The sequence below is a fragment of the Scomber scombrus genome, chromosome 5, assembly GCF_963691925.1.
Source record: "Scomber scombrus chromosome 5, fScoSco1.1, whole genome shotgun sequence".
In the NCBI taxonomy this organism is placed as follows: Eukaryota; Metazoa; Chordata; class Actinopteri; order Scombriformes; family Scombridae; genus Scomber; species Scomber scombrus.
The window spans coordinates 163,069-184,611 of NC_084974.1; the positions used below are offsets into that span (position 1 = coordinate 163,069).

The following is a 21,543-nucleotide window of genomic DNA, read 5'->3' on the forward strand; positions in this document are numbered from 1 at the left end:
TTTAGATATATTTTGTGGAAGCCTTTTTATTTTGTAATCACAAAGAAGAACATATTGAAGCCCTCCAAGCATTGAGAAAATATAGTTCGGTATGAAGTTCCATATTGACGTAAGGTTATTTAGAAACTGTTTAATCCAATTCATTTTGAAAGTAGTAAAATCAAGAAAATGTAATCCACCGCTCATATGTATTCATAATTACAGATTTTTTGACATAATGCGTCTTATTTTTCCACAGAAAATTAAAAAGTATTTTATCGACGGATGTGCAAAGCTGCTTAATAACATATAAAGGAATGGCTGCATATGCAATAAGAGATAAGCCTTCAGCTTTTGTTAAGTAATGCAAGTAAATATCAAGATAGACAGTTGTTGGCTCTGTGACAGTATTGGCTGCTGACAAATAAGAGACCAAAGCTGCGTCTTATGACTTTCCCTCAGCCCCTTTGTATGACGTAACAGCATACGTTGCACGCAGGCCACTTGGAGAGAGGAAACATGCTTTAAGATAAATGAGCATGGATGCATAATAAGTGCTGGATTTTCTGTGTGCACCACTTCTATACGCCCATATTAAAAATGAGTTAAAAAGAATTTCCATCACTGACAGAGAAGTTATAATTAGCCAACTAGCAGACCGCATTGTTATTGAAAAATGATAATGAGTATCCATTGCTATCAAAACAATGGAACTATTTTCAGCAGCATATGGCCTTCGCTTTTTTCCCTGAAAGAACGCAGCATTCCCCATGTATGTAACATACCAATTAAAGAAAAGGTCACCTATCTAGGGATTACTATTGTAAGAAATGAGGAGGCTAGATGTTTTGAAAACTTTAATTTGATTATCGACCAGACAAGGAAAAAGCTTAATCAATGGCTGGATAGAGATTTAGAGATCTTGTTTTGGCAACGTCCCTATACATGTAAATTCTGGAAAGATGTTTCCCGTTATATTATAAACAACCCTGATTTTTCTCTGTGCTGGAAAGATGTATTGTTTGGCTTCCACAACAACAATAGTAAGAAACATAAGAATTATAACTAATTCATTTTCCCGATCATTTTAGGAGAATATCATTTACACAAAGCTAAATTTAGTCATTCTAAACCACTATTTGTGGCTTTAAAAAAGAAACGGAACAGTACATTAAAGCCATTTCAGATTAAAATAATTAAGAAATATTACTATACTATTAAAATGTGTCATTTGTGCTCTTTATTTGATGTTTTTATTAGAAAAATCCCCCTGGCTCTTGTCTTAAACTGTGTATGTACGTACTAATGACTTCGTTTATATGTTGTTTGTGCTCAATAAAGATTTATTGAGGGAAAACGTATTGGAAGAGCTGGATAGGATGTCGCCCAGTGGTCACTCGTGGTATTACAGTGAACAATGTCTGTCATTGAAGCAACTTTTTTTTAATTTTATTTTTTTAACTTTCTTTATTTACAACAAAGATGTAAACTGTCATACAAAAGAAAAAGAAAAAACAGTACAACTTTGTACAAACCGGAGGAGTCCAAAGTCCATTCATTTTTAGTCCTTCCAAAGTTCAGTTGTCTACTACTAAAAAAATATATCGTAAGTCTTTGTAGCTTTTTTGTTTTTTTACATGTTCAATTAAGGTGTCATACCGCTTCAATTTAACAACAAGTCGATTAAAACAGTTTTGTGTCAGACCATTTACATTTGTGTATGTGAAATTTACCAAAAATGATCAGAAGCTGAATTATGACATGTTGCTTTTCATCCCATAAAAGACAAAAAACATTGTTGTCTATCTAAATCACTAAAACACAGGCGTAGTTCATATTTAGTATTCAACATCTGTAAGCCGGAAAATTCGATGTAGAATTTTGAATGACACTTCTTTTATTGTGTTAGTAATAGATAGTAATAGAATGCAACAAGTCTTTTTCTGCCGTATTGCTCATGATAGAGGACCAAAAGAACCTCGCTGCAGGCAGTGTAACACAGACCAAATCATTTCTGATGTGACTGCATGGTTTATTCTGAATATTATTTTATCCAATAAAAAGTTGTTTTGATTTAATAATGCTTATTTCTGTGTGGTTACAGTTCTTTAAAAACTGAAGAGAACCCATGGGAATTGCAATACAAAAATAATTTTTGGGTGTGATTGGTATTTTAAATTTTTGAAGAAATTCTGGATATGACAGTAACACATCATATTTGTTTATCAATGGAACAACTAGCAAAATTCCACTGTCAAGTCATGAATGATAAAACAGGGACCTATTTTTGTATAAAATATCCCCATATTGTGTTTATACACCATACCCAGGCTAAAAGAACGTGTCAATGGAACTTAACCAATTTAATGGGGGGAAGTTGGCCAATTTTGTCAACAGAAAAATACATTCTAACAAACAATCAAGGCCACCAGTGTAATTAAATACATATGCACAGGATTCTTTATAAATTCTATAATCTATTTTATCTAACAAATAATTGTTGAAGATAGTAAAATCTAAGACCTCAGGTCCTCCAAATATAAGCATGGAGCATCATATCTAACTTCTAAGTAACATCTGTGGGGACACATTGATAATGAAACATAGCCATTGTTTAGGTAACTAACAGAAAGAAAAATGGAAATACTGGACAACTTAAACTCATGTTTGATCATGTCAAAAGCCTTGTAAAAGTCAATGAACAAGATAACACTTGTGAAGTCTGTCTTTCTTTGGTTTGGGAATTCATGTAAAAACTACATGAATTCCCAAACCAAAGAAAGACAGACTTCACACTGAAAATTGGAAACCTATTAGCCTACTTAAAAATGATAGTAAATGATTTGCTTTATTTTTCTAAGAGATTAAAACAAGGATTAAATCAAATAATAGATGAATAGTTTGGTTTTATGCCAAAGAGACATGTTAGCAATAACTTTGGTTTGATACTGGATATGACAGATTATAATAATCCAATACCTGATGAAAGTGTTAACTTGTTCATTAATTACTCGTTGCTTTAACAGAGTATGAAGTTTACCTACATTTTGAATATTAAAATCTGGCTTTCATGTCATTTTCTGTCAGACATTCACACTGTCATGACCTCCTGATGGCAAAGTCAAAAACACTTTCTGTATTTGAACGTGGCAGGATTGTTGAGCTGCACAAGCAAGGCGTCCTGCCAACGCGCCTTCAGTGGTTGGACGAGGTTGGACGCAGTAAAGTCATTTTACATTTCTTAAAAGATCCTGAGGGTTATGGGACAAAAAAGGTCAAGTGGTAGACCACTAGACATTTCTGGGGCATTAAACATGAAGTTATGGTAACTCATCTTTAAGTTGTCCAATCTGTCCAAAATGTCCTATGCTAGGTAAGAGTCCAGTGTAGTTGCTGTCTGTGCATCTTAAGTGGTGGCAGGCGCTATGCAGTCATCATTTATTTTCTGATGAAGGTTTCTTATTGTAAACATGTAAGCTGCGAACCAAGTTTGTTTTGCTAGTTGCCAGCTAATGCTGAATGCAAAGCTAATTGCACATCACTGTGAGAAGATATTGTACCATACACAATATAACACATTATTAATCAAATATATACACAATTCACCACGTCATCTCCAGTGTTATGTACTCCACAAAGGAAATACAATGTTACCCATTCCTATAGTATGCCTACACTACCAACCTCCAGTAGAGGTCAATCACAGCTGCTGCTCCCTCCAACGTGCAAGGTGTGAAGGCCCATTCTTCACTGCTTGCAGCTTTAATTATTATTATTATTATTATTATTATTATTATTATTATTATTATTATTATTATAGTACAGCATTGTATTATTGAGGAGCTTGGAACATTTGAAAACTCAAAAATTGGCAAACATCAGGACTTGCTTGGATGTTCATGAAATTTGATGGGAACATTGCTCTTATCATTCAAGAAATATAATTCAGGAAATATGACTTTTGAATCCCCCCATCGGAAGTGGCTAAACTTGATATCTGATATGGGTCTCGGGGGTAGCAAAATGGCACAAGGTCTCCTCCCTACAAAATTTCAAAGTCAGTTTCCACCTTTAAATTTATAGTACATGCATGAAATTTGGGAGACAGATTTAACATCAACAGATCTAAAAAAAATAAAAAATAAAAAAATAAAAAAGGAGCCATAACCTAGGTCTGACATAAAGTCATCCATTTAAAATTCACTTTGCAATTATTTTTTGCAGCGAGAAGCCATTGACAGGCATTGTAAATTAACAACCTACTCCTAGAGAATTAACCTGAGCATCTTCCAAAGACTCGTAAAACTAAATTGCAAAGCTTTCGCATTTTCATGGAAGGCCTTTGTCATGGCGTGCCAGTCAATTTTGCCCAAAACATGAAACAGGAAGTTGTTGTAAGTCCACTTTAGATTGTCCAATTTTCCCCAGATTTCTCATGAAAACAAAAGGTCCCACCCCCTCCAAAACATGATTGGATTATTAACAGAACAAGTATGTGCACTTCTAAACATTCACAACTTTATGTACAAGCACACACTGAAAGAATACAGAAATCCACAAAACTGAAAAAAATTGAAATAAGTTGTGGTAGAAATAGCTTTTTGGTTTTGGTATTCCTGTGTATTTGATTATCAATTTCAAGATGAAAACAGTATAAAACACTATTATTTTCTTTTTTTTTGTTGCCAGCAAAAAACAAACAAAAAAACAGACGAAAACCCAAAGCTTTCATACATATTGTCATTTTTATGTTTTTCCAATTTAATCAAATAATTGTGTCATCCTCACCCTGACTGGACCGATACAAACAAAATGTTCTGGACAACAGTAAGTACAGAAAATGCTCTCAGCCTCTGTAGGTTGTTACTTTGATTTCAGAACTTGGTATTGGTGAAAGGTTACACATGCAGTGTGAAAAGGGAGAAAGTGAACTTTAAACTCTTATTGTCAGCTGACCAGAGAAATAATTACTGTATGGGGCCCTGGCTCAACAGGATCAGAAACATTACACACAGTACTTTAACACACACTTCCATGCAAGAAAATAGAGTACATTACCTACAAAATGCTTACTTTATTATTGTAATTTGTTCTCTATTTTAACCTGAACATTTTAACCTTTACTTGAAAGCCTTATAGTGAGGACATTGACAGATTCTGAAAAGGGATCTGAGAAACTGAAAGCAGAGAAAAGTGAACAGACTGTAGTGAGTCAGTAGGTGGCTTTTCAGGTTTCACAACAGAATTTTAGAGCAGAGAGACAGGCTCGTCAGGCCAAGTTCAGTTCAGGAATGTTAGCACGTAACAGGGTGGTGTAGAGAGAAGGACAGAGGGAGGGAGCCAAACATAGGTGGGACAAAGTGCAGTGGAGAGAAAGAGTCATAAATGCAGTCATAATTACAGCTCTAGGCAGAAATAAGCTATACACTCTCCTTGTTCCACAGGCTACCAGTGTAGCTGACAACACTGATAGGAGGAAGAGGGCCTTTCTCTGTCTTCTGAGTTGTTGTTTGCCACATTATTTACTACCTCTGTTAGAGCAGCTTTAGTCCATAAGACAGCAGTCTTTCTTTGGATTTATTTTTCACCCAAACTTCCCATTTCTAGGCATGGATTTGCTCCTGGATTCTGGCTAATTATGACTGATTTTCTCCCAGTTTCCTCAAAGTGTAACACAATTCCCTAAAATTTTTTTTTTTTTAAAAGGACTGGGAATCATTTACTATGTCTGTGACTGCCCTGTTTAGGGGCAAGTGGGGGCCGAAGTCACAGGAAACCCCAGAGAAGCATGCAGCAGCAGCGGCAGCTGTGGTTCAACAAAGCTATGAGGTGGATGATGATGAGGATGACTCCAAGTTTGGTTTCAGCAGAGAGCCTATCCGCAGGAACTCCCGGTTTTACCGTTCAGTGAGGAAGAAGAGGCTCGTCTCCTCTGAGAACTCTGAAAGTAAGAAAACATCTGGCATCTGCTGTGCTTGCAATGTAACATTTTATTTCTACTGTGCCTCAAAGGGACCCAGGCTTGTGCAAATTCAAACATGTTTGGACTCCTTCAACTCAATGCATAGCCAACATTAACAGACTTATTGGAGAGCATCACACTGCTACATCCTGATTAGGAATACAGATCTCTCCCTGCTGTGGTAATGGATTCTATGTGTATTATGTATATTGTTGCTTTATATGATATATATTTGATGCAGTCTTTACTATTAAGTAATGTGGAACAAAGGCTTGGTAGTCCTATCCCTCAATAGAAATCTTTATGAAAACAACCTGAGAAACAGGTTCTGTTTGAACAACACAATAGTCTGATTAATACCTGTACTTTCCACATCAACGTCTGCCCTCATCATCAAAACATTGTCAGAAGTTAGAATGTTCAAAAGAAACAACATACTTGATATCCTGTTGAGTCAGTGTCTGAAATAATTTGCAAGGTTGTCCTGAGTTTGTTGCTGAGAGCTTTAACTGAGAAACAGTTTTGTACTTACAGATCAGTTGCTGTTGTTCTCTATAGGAATTAATCATTCATAGAGCCACAGTCAAGCTTAGACTTTGCCCAGCATCTAGGATAGGCCTCAAAGGGAGGAATAAAAGTGATTACTTTTTAAAAAAGTCAAACAAAGTCATAAATGAAGTCATAAAACACACACAAATACACACACACACACACACACACACACACACACACACACACACACACACACACACACACACACACACACACACACACACACACACACACAGAGTGTGACATATAGTTTAAAAGTGCTCAGAGTGGTCGGAAGACTAGAAAAGTGCCATAAGTACAGTCCATTTACCATTAGCCTATATATTTTGTGTGTACATTATACCTCAATACATTAATGAATTTATATATCAAAAGTGAAAAAGACAAATGTCATCAAAAGTAAATATTTTACATAGTCTATTATTGTCAATATTATTTTGATAATTATTGATTTTTTAAGTATTGATAATAATAATAATTCATATTTTTCTTACATCCTCACTTTATAGCTATATTGCTGTATGATCATGGGTACTTTTCTGAGCAAAGTCTGGTGAAATCTGCACCCCAAGCACACTTTATGGAAGTCTGCGACTTAATGAATTGTAGGTTTTGGACAGCCCTCACAGACTTCCTTGGAATGCACCTGCAAAGTCAGGACATGTGAATTCATCTTAGTCCCAATATGGGCATGTAGATGGCTTCAGGCCTCTTATCCAGCGTGTGAAATTTTGGGCTGAGTGGACGATGTGAAGTCAATTTACAACATCTTATTTCATAACATACATGCAAATTCACTGAATTACCACACCATTTATGGAAATCTCAAAAGCTGCTTAATTTTACATTGTGAAGGTCTTGAGATTTCCCTGATCAAATATGAGATGTATCTGGTTAGCCTACTAGGCAGAGATCATGAAAGTGCAGCACCTGTAACTACCTGTTGCCAGTAAGTGGTGCTATGATGACTATGATTCAATAATGGCCTTTAACTGTCTACACGACTATCAAACATGAAATTTGTGAAAAATTTAATGATATGGAGTTGTTGCAAAAGTTTATTTTTTCATGGGGTTTTCTTGTCCATCCTGTCCCATTTGGTGTAATCCTATCCTTTTAGCTGGAGGATGCAATTTGAGTAAAAGAAAACATAGCAGAGACTTGACAACAGTTGGACAGATCTTAGCAATAAAGACCATTTCAACAACTTTAAAATATGTTTGGCCATTTGGATTCTTCCCTTCTAATATATGCATAACTATCTTCTGTTTTAAATAAGAAATTTAAAGAGGGAGCTGTGCCTGCCTCGTGCTCAGAGTGGGCTAAGCTCTTTAAGAAGGCAACCTTGTCATGAGGTGTGGTCTCAAATATTCATAGTTTAATGTTGAGGGCTGCCCCTAAAGCATATTCTTCCTGTCCAGCTAGTGTTGGTGCATGACGTTAAAAGATCCTTAAATGCATTTCTAAAATTTTACAGTGACTAGAAATGGACAGTGATAATGGATATACAGTTGAAACCAGAAGTTTACATACACTGTATAAAAAGACACATAACCTTTTTTTCTCACTGTCTGACTTTATATCAGACGAAACATTTCCTGTTTTTAGTTAGTTAGGATTACCAAAATTATTTATATTTGCTTAATGCCAGAATAATGAGGGGGGAATTTTTATCACTTTCTTCCAAGTCAGAATTTGACATACATTTCATTAGTATTTGGTAGCATTGCCTTTAAACTGTATGACTTGGGTCAAACGTTTTGGGTATCCTTCCACAAGCTTCTCACAATAGTTTCCTGGAATTTTGGCCCATTCCTCCTGACAGAACTGGTGTAACTGAGTCAGGTTTGTAGGCCGCCTTGCTCGCACACGCCTTTTCAGCTCTGCCCACAAATCTTCTATAGGATTGAGATCAGGGCTTTGTGATGGCCACTCCAAAACATTCACTTTGTTGTCCTTAAGCCACTTTGTAACTAATTTGGCGGTATGCTTAGGGTCATTGTCCATTTGGAAGACCCATTTGCGCCCAAGCTTTAACTTCCTGGCTGATGTGTCGTGAGATGTTGCTTTAATATTTCTATATACGTTCTTTCCTCATGATGCCATCTATTTTGTGAAGTGCACCAGTCCCTCCTGCAGCAAAACACACCCACAACAAGCTGCCACCCCCGTACTTCACAGTTGGGATGGTGTTCTCAGGTTTGCAAGCTTCCCCCTTTTTCCTCCAAATGTAACGATGGTCATTATGGCCAAACAGTTCCATTTTAGTTTCATCAGACCACAGGACATGTCTCCAAAAATTAAGGTCTTTGTCCCTGTGTGCATTTGCAAACTGTAATCTGGCTTCTTTATGTCACTTTTGGAGTAATGGCTTCTTCCTCGCTGAGTGGCCTTTCAGACCATGTCGGTACAGGACTCGTTTCACTGTGGATGATGACATTCTCTTACCAGCTTCAGCCAGCATCTTCACAAGGTATTTTGCTTTTGTTCTGGGGTTGATACTCACATTTCCCACCAAAGCACGTTCATCTCTGGGACACAGAACCCATCTCCTTCCTGAGCGGTATGATGGCTGGACATTCCCATGGTGTTTATACTTGCGTATAATTGTTTGAGAAGATGAACGTGGCACCTTCAGGCATCTGGAAATGGTACCCAAGGATGAACCAGACTTGTGGAAGTCCAGAATTCTCTTCCTGATATCTTGGCTTTTGATTTCCCCATGATGTCACACGCACAGGAAGCAGTGTGTTTGAGGTGTGCCTTAAAATACATCCACAGGTGTGCCTCTAATTAACTCAAATGTTGTCATTTCAGCTTCCAAAGCATGACATCATCATCTGGGCTTTCCCAAATTGTTTAAAGGCATAGTAATCTTAGTGTATGTAAACTTCTGACTTTGAAGAAAGTAATAAAAAATCATCTCTCTCATTATTCTAGCATTTAGCAAATATAAATAATTTTTGTAATCCTAATTACCCTTAAACAGGAAAGGAGACAGTGAGAAAAAAAAGTGTATGTAAACTTCTGGTTTCAACTGTATATATTATATGTGCATAATTCAACTGCAAGTATGTGTATGTGACTATGTGTAAGAGTGGGGTGTGTGTTAGGGCACATCATTTTATATAACATAGTGTGTCAACGCCTTAACAAAAATACAGTATCAGTCAGTTCACAGCCAAAAATGACACACCCTGCATATAACAGTGTTAAAATGACAAAGCCCTCAATAAAATGTAGTGATTACAACTATTGTCCTGACAGAACAAATGAGGGAACAGTGTGAAGTTTTAACCCAAGCCATATACTTTTCATAAGTCCAAAATCATGTTAGCCTAAATTTAGCCAATCCAAAATATTATTTTTGAAACAGTGATTTATACTGGATTTAGAAGGCATTGACAAATAATGTTGTCCTATTGATAGTGGCATCAAACCACAAAATTCTTAAATGTGTTGTTACGGTGTGCAATTAGGAAAATGTTTTTGAAAATATGGTAACATTTTTATACAGTACGGGAAGAGTACAGTATATATTTCTTTGTATTTCTATCTACCAGGATTGTGTATGGAGGCAACTGGGCCTCTACAGTGTCAGCAGTTCAACAACAGCATGTTTCATTATGTATTAGTCCTTGCTTAATGCTACTTACAGCACTCAAGTAACACTTACTTGAGTGTGTGTGTGTGTGTGTGTGTGTGTGTGTGTGTGTGTGTGTGTGTGTGTGTGTGTGTGTGTGTGTGTGTGTGTGTGTGTGTGTGTGTGTGTGTGTGTGTGTGTGTGTGTGTGTACAGAATGTGTATGTAATGAAGGGATCATTTCTTCATTCTTTACTACTGTATCTTATTATGGGGATTTCTGATTGTTTCTCTTTCTATCCCTTTCCCTCTGTCCAGGTTCTACAAGGCTTGGTTTGGACCACAGTCCACAAAACAGAGTAGCAGGTTCCTCCTCTGACGCTATTTTACCCCAAAAATCCCCTTTATTGCTTGGGGCTAGACGGTGAGTCAACATGCCTTCACTTCCCAACCCCACCACTGAACACACATGCCCAAACACAAATACAGTAAAGCACATACAGTGCTTGAGTGACCATCATTTTCTTTTTAACCGACAGACCAGCACCTGATTGAAAATACTGGCTGTGCCTGGGGAGTTCTGTTTACTCACACACAGTGCTTGTTTAAACACTGCACACAAGCACACATGCTATTGTTACACCTAAAACATTGTACTTTGTACGGCAGTCTCCAAAAGGGTTAATTGATTAATATATGATTGATACAGACTCCAGTTTGTGTGTGTCCAGCGTTGTCCTATCCTGCCATTTTTTTTCGTCTAGCACACATCTACTCCCTAAAGCACTGGCCTTTAAAAAATTACCTTTTTTTCATGTCTGCCATGAGGATGTTCTAAACATATTCAAACATAGTCATCACTGATAAAACACTACTATTTTGCATGTATTATTCAATTGCATATATGGGTCGTCATCTATGCATAAACACAGACTTTCTCTGTAATTGGCATAACAATACAAATACAACTTTAAGTGACAGTGTTGAGCTCTATCTGTACATATATATTTGAGTATGTACAAAAGAAATATTGGAATATTTTGTATTTGGAAGCATTTGGCCCCTGGGGTCACTTGTTTTTCTTCTTTCATAAATTTAGAAAACTAAATCTAAACCAGAGATACAAGCTTGTTGCCTGTTGTTTGTTTGTTTGTTATGGGACAGCATGATTTTAAGACTGAGATATGGAATGTAGCCCATTAAAAAAACATATTTGTGGTGAAAAACAAGAGCACACAGCTGCTCAGTCACCACCAGCAGTATAGTATGTATTATTCTGAAATTATTCTTTTGGAATGCCACGACACTGTAAGAAATGGGGGCCCAAATCCACAATCCTCATTCTGTGCTAAAATGCATTTCAAAGTTCAACTGATGCTAAGATGATACTTAAGCAGTCTCAGTTAACTAAACTGAGTCAGTAAATTCTCAGTTACATTCTGTTCAGAATAAATTCCCACTAACATGAATTAACTGGTTGTAAACCATTAGTTCCAGTTCTTGAGTAACTCCTAATCAAATTTCATAGAGTAGCTAATGATTAGTTAATTGAGAATCAATTGAGGAATGAATCAGAACAGCACGATTCTTAAGTGCTTTATTTATCATATTCAAACCACATATACATTAACATTCACTTCCATGTCATACTCATATAGCATTGGTGACACTGATGCCTTAGAAATAAATATAATAAACAGAGTGTGTAACAGTGTTGGCATTAACACCTAACACAAATTGCTTTCACAATGACCTCATATGACCCATGTATGAGACAAAGGCAGGCCTGCATGTAGTCATAAAGCCTAACTGCAGCCTGATAACAAAGAAATTGTGCCAAGACAAACAAAATGAGTCCAACACAGCTTTCTTTCCCACCAATCCTTTGCTCAACGCACACCCAGGTGCAAAATCTGTCATAACTCTCAGCTCCCATTGCATGAGACCCACTGGAACCCACTTGGGATTGCTGCTTCTCGGTTGTGATCACCACAACCAGGTATAAACACCTGAGATTTTCAAAACCATGGTTCCAGCTGTTATAGGAAGTAACTGCTTTACATATGTTAACTCTAATTAGGCCTCACAATCTTCACCTTGTCAGACAAGTAGAGTTTTTGTGTTCAATTGAGCATGTTACTGGATCCAAAGAAGAAGACTGCTGTGCAGCCCAGTGGTCTCACCCTTTTCTAAAGAAGTGAAGAAAGGGGTTAACTGTACATTTTTTTACCAGCCGATGGCTCCCCAGCATCTGAGTCCCAAAGAACGTAAGCTGGATCCGTAAGACGGACTGAAACACACTTGATCTATTTCCTAAAGTGACACGACTAAAAGGCTTAAGACCAGGCAGAGATTACTAAAATGTGTGATTTCACCCCCTTTCTCTTCTTATTTTCACAAACATACATGTTCCCACACACACTTACACACACTGTTAAGGAGAAGATACCTTGAGAGCAGAGTTTAGCTTTGTTCCCAAGCTCTCTTTTTTTTCAGACACATGTTAAACTGGTGGATGCCATCAGCTTAAATCTCACGGTTACCTCCTTTGACCGGAACTCTGACGTATTCCCCCATGTGAGTCATGTCCTCCATCTTGCTCCTCCTGTTCCTCTCACGCACACGTGTTTATTATTTAATAATCATTAATAATTGCTGATAACCAAACTTGCTCTAAACAACACAACACACTGCATTTAGTGTGTGAGTGTGAATGATTAGTATATCTTATAATGAGCCACATTGCATGGCAGCCTCTGCCATAAGCATAGGAATGTCTTTGTGAACGTGGCATGTAGTTTACAGCACTTTGAGTGATCAGAAGACTAGAAAGATATAAATGCAATCCATTTACCATTAACAATGGCTTAATACTGACACTCATATCAGAATTTACCTTCACACCAATCCAAGTTTTCTTCCACTCAACAGCTGGTTCAGAGTTGATCAGGAATGACTCACGAAGAAGACTTGATTTGAAGTTACTGTCCATCAACTAACAGTTTACTCGCAGTCACTTCCTCATTTGTTCCTTGGTAACTGTTCAAAAACCTTATTGTAAAGTGCTACCAAAAAGGTTTTTGCAATTTGAAAATGCTAATGTTGACATTGTTGTTTTTAATATCATTAAAAAGTGGACATGGTAGTAATTGCTCTCTGTTGTAATTCAGAGGATGGATACTGTGAGAAACCCATGAAGATAGGTCAGACTAAATATACTGCAGTGGTATATTAGGGGAATGTTTCATTGAAGGTTTGACTGCACAACTTGTCAGTTCAAACTTTAAGTTTATCACCAGGAGTTGTCATCAAACAGTTGTCAATGTGAAAATGCTGTGGTCAGCTAGGATGTTTTATGATATCTGAGTTTACAGTATAGGTTGTGATGGTGGTGGTAACCAGTGGACATATAAACAGTGATGGGAATAACGCCGTTATAATTAAATGGCGTTACTAACGGCGTTACTTTTTTCAGTAACAAGTAATCAAATTAATTACTGTTTCCCCCGTTACAACGCTGTTACCGTTACTGCCAAAAAATGCTGCATTACTTCTTCAGACCTCACTGAAGCGATTTTCGCCCGAAAAGGCGCTTCTCTCTCTCTGTCTCCCTGCCAAAGAGTGGCTGCACTAAGGGGCATTACCAAAGACAGAGTAGGGTGCAAATGAGACACAAACTCCTGGAATCTGGATCTAGCGAGCAAGAGTGTGCTGTAGAGAGTGACGCGTGCGCGCGTGTGTGTTTATGTGACTATCAATGCAGCGCGTGTGAGAGCAAAGTGTCCTGATAGCTCTGTGTTGCTGCTTATTAGACCAATCGCACCCAACCATAATTAAATTTTGAACGTGATTTGGGCCAGTTGTTGTTGATTGGGGCAGCCAACTAAATTGACATATTTGAACAATTTTTAAAAAGTAACGTTTAGTTACTTTTCCTGGTAATTAATTACTTTGACATTGATGTAACTCAGTTACTAACTCAGTTACTTTTTGGGAGAAGTAATGAGTAACTATAATTAATTATCAATCAATCTTTATTTATATAGCGCCAAATCACAACAAAGTTATCTCAAGGCACTTTACACATAGAGCAGGTTCTAAACCGAACTCTTCAGGTTTTAAAGAGACCCAACATTCCCACATGAGCAAGCACTTAGTGACAATGGCAAGAAAAAACTCCCTTTTAACAGGAAGAAACCTCAGGCAGAACCAGGCTCAAAGTGGGAGAACATCTGCCTCAACTGGTTTGGGTAGAGAGGAGAGAAAGAAAGGATAGGAGAGAGAGAGAAGCACATAGAAAATCAACACTGAGGCTAGTAGGTCTGGGACTGGAATCTGTCATCCGGACGTCTACAGGCCCAGATTACCTGTGAGACGAGAAAGCACAGACAACTCCGGGGAAGAAGTTTAGGTTATTGAATGCATGGATGGATGGATAGAGAGAGAGGGGAGGAGGAGAGAGGAGCTCAGTGCATCATGGGAGTCCCCCGGCAGTCTAAGCCTATAGCAGCATAAACTAGGAGCTGGTCCAGTGCAAGCCTGGTCGGCCCTAATTATAAGCTTTATCAAAAAGGAAAGTTTTAAGCCTACTCTTAAAAGTAGAGAGGGTGTCTGCCCTCCGGACGGAATCTGGGAGATGGTTCCATAGGAGAGGAGCCTGATAACTGAAGGCTCTGCCTCCCAATAGACATAGACTAGATGTAAAGGTACATCATGCTATTACAAAGGTTGTGTCCACAAAATGTGGGCAAAGGGAGATCGCATGGCTGGCCACATTCCCTGAAGCTTACAGTATTTGAACTAAAAATGCAGACTTTGGCATGCTAAATTTGGATGCAGCATTTCTAATGAAGGATGTGGCTGAACAAAAACATAGAACGCTCATCTTTAAAGAAATAAACATTCAGCTATGAAAATCCCATAAGGAAATTTACAGAGTAAGTTGTACATGATCTAACAATAATCAGAGAATATAATATATTAATATGCCTTTTAAGCTATTTTAATTCCAGTTCCTAGGTTTAAAATGACTTGCTATCGATGTGATTCTAAATGTGTTTTCTACTGTCAAATGTAGCCCTCAGCTTTCACCACAGCTCCAATATTCCAGAACTGTGTTGCCAAGCAATAATGAGGCTAACAGCAGACATGCTCTGTACAACAAGGATGCTGTGAATAGGAGAAGAGGAGGAGTGGGAGGAGGGAGTGTGGACCTATCTGCTGCCTCTTACAGCCGGAGTAGAGATTTTACAGCTGGCAGGATCACTTACCAGACTCACAGCATTCAAAGTGGAGACATAGAAAAGCTGTGTGAGCAAACCGCTGCAGCCTGCACTGTACAGGAGGTCAGAGGGAAAATCATGAGTTCACAACGGCCCACCTCAGATGGATCAGACCAGGATATCATCAACCTCAGGTCAGACCAAATTACATTGGAAGCAGAGGTGCAAAGGATAGAAATGAAAAAGGAGGCTTAAACGGGGTTTTTCTGCTAATAATAAATAGGTAAAAACACGAAACAGGCAAATAAAAAAGAAAAGAAAAAATACTTTCACTTGTTGAGCTACAAAATGACAAATAAACTGTGAATTATGAGGGGAAAAGTGATGGGGAGATTGGAGTGATTGAGTTGTGACTTCTAGTGTGGCTAGAGAGTGAATGTGAATGCACATAGTTATTATATGTTTTTATCATTTTTATTAACAAAGAGTAATCAGGGTGCTTTGATTCACTCTTTTGGGTTTGATGGTGAAGACAATGCAAACAATTCATCATTGTGCTGAAATGCACCAACAGTGCTGCTTCATTATTTATCTATTTATTCATTTATAGTAAAATGAATCATCAAGCATAAAGTGAATATGTGAATCTGCCTTCCAGCCTGACCAAACATGTATCTGTCCCTTTTTTTCTATTCAGGTTGCTCAGCAATGGAGATGGACCCCAAACAATATGCCACAGCCTCAACATTGTCAAAAACACTGGTGAGGAAATAGTTGTTAAGGGTAGCTCATATTCCACCCACCTTTACGAGCTCCAGAGCTGTTTCTATGAAACCATCTCTTCTTTGGCTTACACTTATTATATGACTAAGACTGGGCATGGGTAAGACACACATTCACATATGCAACACTGCAAAAACAGATTGCTAGTAAACTATTTATTAATTTAACAACAGGTTAAAGGTTCAATGAATTGTATTTATTGCTGCATATCGCTGACTCTTTCGGCAAGGTTTAATGCCTCGCTAAACTGATAGTGTATAGTATAGTTACATACTACTCTCCATTGTGTAGTTATGTGTGTACACAGTATAATAGTTATTGGCAGGGATTACTCCAAATTTACTTTTGATGTGAGATGTGTGAAAAATTTAAAGGCAAAACAACACAACAGGATAGCTTGAAAAGGAGCGACATTGTCTGTATTTTACACATATATACTTTTTCTTTATCTCCAACCTGTGCCTTTCTTTGGCTGTGTGTGTTCATGCTACATTTTCTCTTATGTAATTCAAAATCCAGTTCTACGCCCACCGAAGCAATGTGCAGTATATAACTGAGGGAGATTATGCAACTGGCCCCGTTGGTCAAAGTCACCTTCCCTCTTGATATACACACAGTCAATATTCCCTGAAAAGAATGTATGCTCTTATCAGCAACCACCTGAAACTTGGTGAGGGAGACAATATCTATGTTGTTCTCGAACTTCCACACTGACTGCATCGCAGCAGAGAGTTCAAACCTTCTCACTTTTGGAGTATCTTCTGTTCCACTAACCTCTGTCCTATAATGAATACTATGTCTAGAGACTTTCTTTCATCAATCGCTCTGAAAAAATGAAATGTACAGTAACACAACTACACCTTCCATGAGTTATTTAAAAAAAAAACTTAATTTAAAGGCCCTCTTACTAGCTTGCGTCCAAGAAATTCAATCTAGAGTATATCAATCCACTCACCTCACCTGCAGAAAGAAAGCAAATAAGCATTTTTCCTAAAATGTTGAGCTATTGCTTTAACCAATTTTAGTTGAATAAACCTAACCAGACCTTCCATACACTAATAACTTTGTGCAACACACATTATGGCAAATAAATATTAAATTGAAAAACCATGAAGATATCCATCCAACCATCCATCCATCCACCAGTCAATCACAGGGCTAACATACAGAGACAAACAACCATTCACAGTCACATCCACACCTACGGGCAATTTAGTCATCTAACCTAACCTGCATGTTTTTGGTCTGTAGGTGGGGGAGGGGGATTCTGCAGAGAATCCACCCAGGTATGGGATAACATGTAAACTCAACACAGAAGTGCCCCAGAACATTATTATTAGATAACCCAGAAGTGGGGCAGCTCCTATCTTAAATTGTTCCTAAAATTTTAAAAATGTCACTATACCACAATGGTACTCCCTAAAGCAAAGTGACATGCTCTGACTTTCCATGACTTTCCAAAAAGCAAAATTAAATTCTATCTTGGTATGTAATGCCATAATAATGTCATTTTCTTATGACCCTCCAGCCTTCTTGTACCAGGAATACCGCGACACCTCCAAGCAACAGGAGATTGAGCAACGGCGGCAACGTGAGAGTCTTTCTCCTGGAGTCATGGCGGGGCCTGTGGGGACAGGGTCTGGTGTCATGTCCCCACCAGTGTTACAGTTGCAGTTGAGGAACAGTGCATGCTCACTGAGCTTGTGGCAGAACCTGGAAGCTGTGCAGGCCAGCGGCCTGCTCACCCAGTTGCCACAGAAAGAAATCATAATGCAAGAGGTGAGACATTTTGTGAGGGTAAAGGGTTATGTGGAAAGGTATGTTATTTAAAGCATATTGCAGTCAAAGGGTAAACATGAATAGAAAGGTTTCATTAAATACTTATAAAGAAGAACACATTTGCACTCACACATATAATACCAAAATTAAAGCTGCAAGCAGCGTTGGGAGGGAACCTCGCACCCTTGCGCATGTCGGGCCTTGGCAAAGCGGAAAGGTTAGGGGCATTTAGATGCCTTCAGACCCGAGCATTTATCGGACACTGCAATATGTAGATATACATTACACACACACACACACACACACACACACACACACACACACACACACACACACACACACACACACACACACACACACACACACACACACTCTCACTCTCTCTCTCTCTCTCTCTGCCTCTGTCTGTCTGTGTAGACATTTAGACTGAACAACTGAAATGAACTGCCAAGACTTTGATGAGTCAAACAGGAGAGGAACTTATTTCCAGTGAAACCTGTAGATATGTTTGTAGGCCATGCTCTTGTAATTGGTGCTTTGTCTAGACTTTGACAGTAATGTCAGTGAAATAGTTGACAGACTGCAGATATCTAAAAACATAATAATAATACAGTCAATAAACTTGAACTAGAAACTGAAAACTGAGGCCCCTTTTCCTTATCAGGTATCACAAACCAAACAATTTTTATCCACTGGGTGGCACACTAAGACCACAAATGATGACCGCTTGACTTTATAATCTACTGCAATCCTCTGAAACTGTAACATGTTATAACAAACTAGTCATCAAGATGACACAGAAATAGGTATAGAAGTAAACATGGTCAAAAATTAGAAACACAAATATATTTCTGTAGGTTACAACTAATGGCAAAAGAATTCAGTGCTTCAACTAGTGCCAGCTGCACACACACACAGTCGTTGCCATGGTAGTTAACGACTAGAGAGCATGACAACAGAGAGAGTAGGCAGAGTCAGCAGGGAGATTCAGGATTGAATGGGAGAGGAACAGGGTGCACATGTGGGTGCGCAGATCAAAAAGTATAAAACATAGCCAGACCAAATTACACACATCTATAGATGAGACTTGTGGCTACATTTTGACTTTTGAATGGAGCCTATAGCTGAACGTATGCAGGAATGGTGTATATATTTTGAAAAGCCTGAAAAATAATCCTACATTTAAGGGCAAGTTGTGCACTTGATTTAGGTCATGGGTGTCAGTGCATTTGTACGTCTTGATAAGACAAACAATTGAGTTCGGGTTTGATCTTTCTACAACATTCCTATCAGGCGTAGTGGCTGTTTTATTGTTTCTAGGTGGCGCTAGAGAGCACATTTTGCCACATTTGATCAAATCTTTCAATTTGATCAAATTTATGGCCAGACCTGATGTGCGTGGTAAATTTGGAGCATGTTTACGTGGTCAAATTTAGGGTCAAAGTGGCATTAGACTCTCCTCCCATTCATTGTTTATGGGAGCTTTTTGGCGAGGTGTTTTGGGCACTTGACCTTTGAGGGCTTCTAAAATCCAAACCGGACAAGTAATGAAAAAGTTGTTCAGAGCTTTTGTTCAGACGGTTGTGATAAGTCAGCTATTTAAGTTTGAAGCTGCCACGATGAACGCCCTCGGACAAGATGTTGTTTGTAGGAGGCCAAAAAATTGTCGAAAATCATACATTTAAAGGCAAAATGTGCACTTCCTGTTGGATTTAGGTCAGGGGTGTCAGTGCGTGATATGTAGGTCTTTTGATAAGACAAAAAATTTGAGTTTTGGTGTTAGAGAGCTTGATGTTGTTTGTTTTTCCATTTTATCTAATTTTTCGCCACACCTGATGTGCTTGCAAAATTTTGTGAGTTTTTGAGCAGGTTTAGGGGGTCAAATTGAGGCTCAAAGAGGGTCCTTGCCTCCAGAGGAGTCCTCGCCCTCTTGCCTTCCGGCTCGGTCCCTAATAATAAACAACACAAATACAATAGGGTCCTTGCCTGCGGAGTCCTCTTCTTTGCCTTTCGGCTCGTTCCCTAATAATTAAAGCTGCAAGCAGTGATGATCAGGCCCTCGCACCCCATGCATGTCGGGCTGTAGCGCAGTCGGAGGGCGCGCACGTAGACGTCTTCATAGGCATGCTATTATTGGATGTTGCATGAATTGGTGAAATAACACTTCCTGTGTTCACTATGTGGAGCTAGAAAACAGCCACTAATGGCGCTTTTCCACTATACAGTTCTAGCACTACTTGGTTCGACCAGTCTCGGGTTTTGTACCAGGAACAACCTTTTCCATTACAATAGTACCTACTCAGCGTGGGCGGGGTCGCCATCGCATGGCTGCGCGAAACTGCTGTGATTTCGTTTTATACGCAACACAAACACATAAACAATGGAGGACATGGAGGCGATGGTGTACTTGCTGCTGTATGTGGCTTTTTGTCACACACAAAGCAAGAAAATTGAGTTGTATGGCTGTAACGCTGTTGCAGGTATTTAAAAATGTCGGGTTTGATTCTTGTGTGGGACAGCTCAAGACTATTCCAGTGAAGACTCTCTGACCAATCAGTGGCCGGCAGTCTGTTGACGTCACATTTAGTATCGCCTCAGTTGCTTGGAACTACACCAGAGCAGGTACTAAAAAAGTACCAGGTACCAGGTGCTATCCCTAATGGAAACGCAAAAAAACACACGAGTCAAGTCGAGTAGTGCTAGAACTGTATAGTGGAAAAGCGCCATATGTAAACCACACAGCAACTAATCATAAGGGAATGCAATGGAAAATCCCACCAGTCATGAATATGATGTGATAAAGGTGTTTAGTTTAACACTGAGGAAGATGCAGGGTACTTATGCATGGATTTAGCTGTTTCAAAGTGTGTTTTGAGATGTTAACCATGTTTCTAATTATGTAAGCAGGTATTGCCCAAATGTTGTGGAAAAATTGTGGCAATTGGCCTTAGTGTAACTTTTAATAATGTATATGTCTATGTTATGTTTAGGGTGTTGTGTAAGGATGTTGTATGTAAATAAATGTGGAGGTGACAGACATAAATGTGCATGATTGAGAAAAAGTAAGGATGTTATTAAATGTGGGTGTACATGTTATCAACATTTGTAGTGTGTAGATGATGGCATTAGTGTAGTGGCTTTGTAAGCTGTTAGTTGGAGTGTGGTCTAAAAACATAATAATACAGACAATAAACTTGAACTAGAAACAGAAAACTGAGGCACCTGTTCCTTATCAGGTATCCTTAATCATTACAAGTTTTCTCCACTAGATGGCACACTAAGACCACAAATGATTGGAACATGTCTGTTAAAGTTTGGCGTGGCGTCACGGTAAAGGTGTTAGATGCAGACTTTAGCTTTTAATAACTTATCATCACAAAGGGCTAAAGATGACACAGACTAAATTTGGAAACAGAAGACTTAAAGTGTAGGAGGAGTTTGTTAAAATATAAGGCCTGCAAGATGGCCAACTTCTTGTTAGAGTTAGCGTAGGAATTTCACTTTCATTCTTCTGTGTCAATTTTGAAGGCGGGGCTTCAATTTAGAAATTTTCAAGGGGGCACTGTTGAGCCATTCAGCCACGCCCATGCAATTGACCTATATAAAATGTTACCTGGCACCAGTCCAGACGTGTGTGTTAAGTTTCATGACTGTAGAGGCATCCCTTGACCCTCAAAAACATAA

At 38.5% G+C, this 21,543-nt stretch overlaps 1 protein-coding gene across 4 annotated transcripts in view; it reads left to right on the plus strand.

The window, feature by feature from the left end:
• Positions 1–4,497: 4,497 nt before the first annotated feature.
• ngef (neuronal guanine nucleotide exchange factor) overlaps positions 4,498–21,543 on the plus strand; it is a 58,590-nt gene continuing 41,544 nt past the window's right edge. The window contains exons 1-5 of one of the 4 annotated variants that reach the window (XR_009925134.1): positions 4,498–5,926; positions 10,394–10,499; positions 15,153–15,491; positions 15,995–16,059; positions 17,609–17,859. Coding sequence is in view for 3 of the 4 variants with exons in the window: in XM_062418461.1 (XP_062274445.1) it covers positions 5,704–5,926; positions 10,394–10,499; positions 15,153–15,491; positions 15,995–16,059; positions 17,609–17,859 (984 nt within the window). In the remaining variant the exon portion in view is untranslated. Of the gene's footprint in view, positions 5,927–10,393; positions 10,500–15,152; positions 15,492–15,994; positions 16,060–17,608; positions 17,860–21,543 lie in introns of those variants that run through there. The other 3 variants (XM_062418461.1, XM_062418462.1, XM_062418463.1) reach the window with 3 other exon arrangements.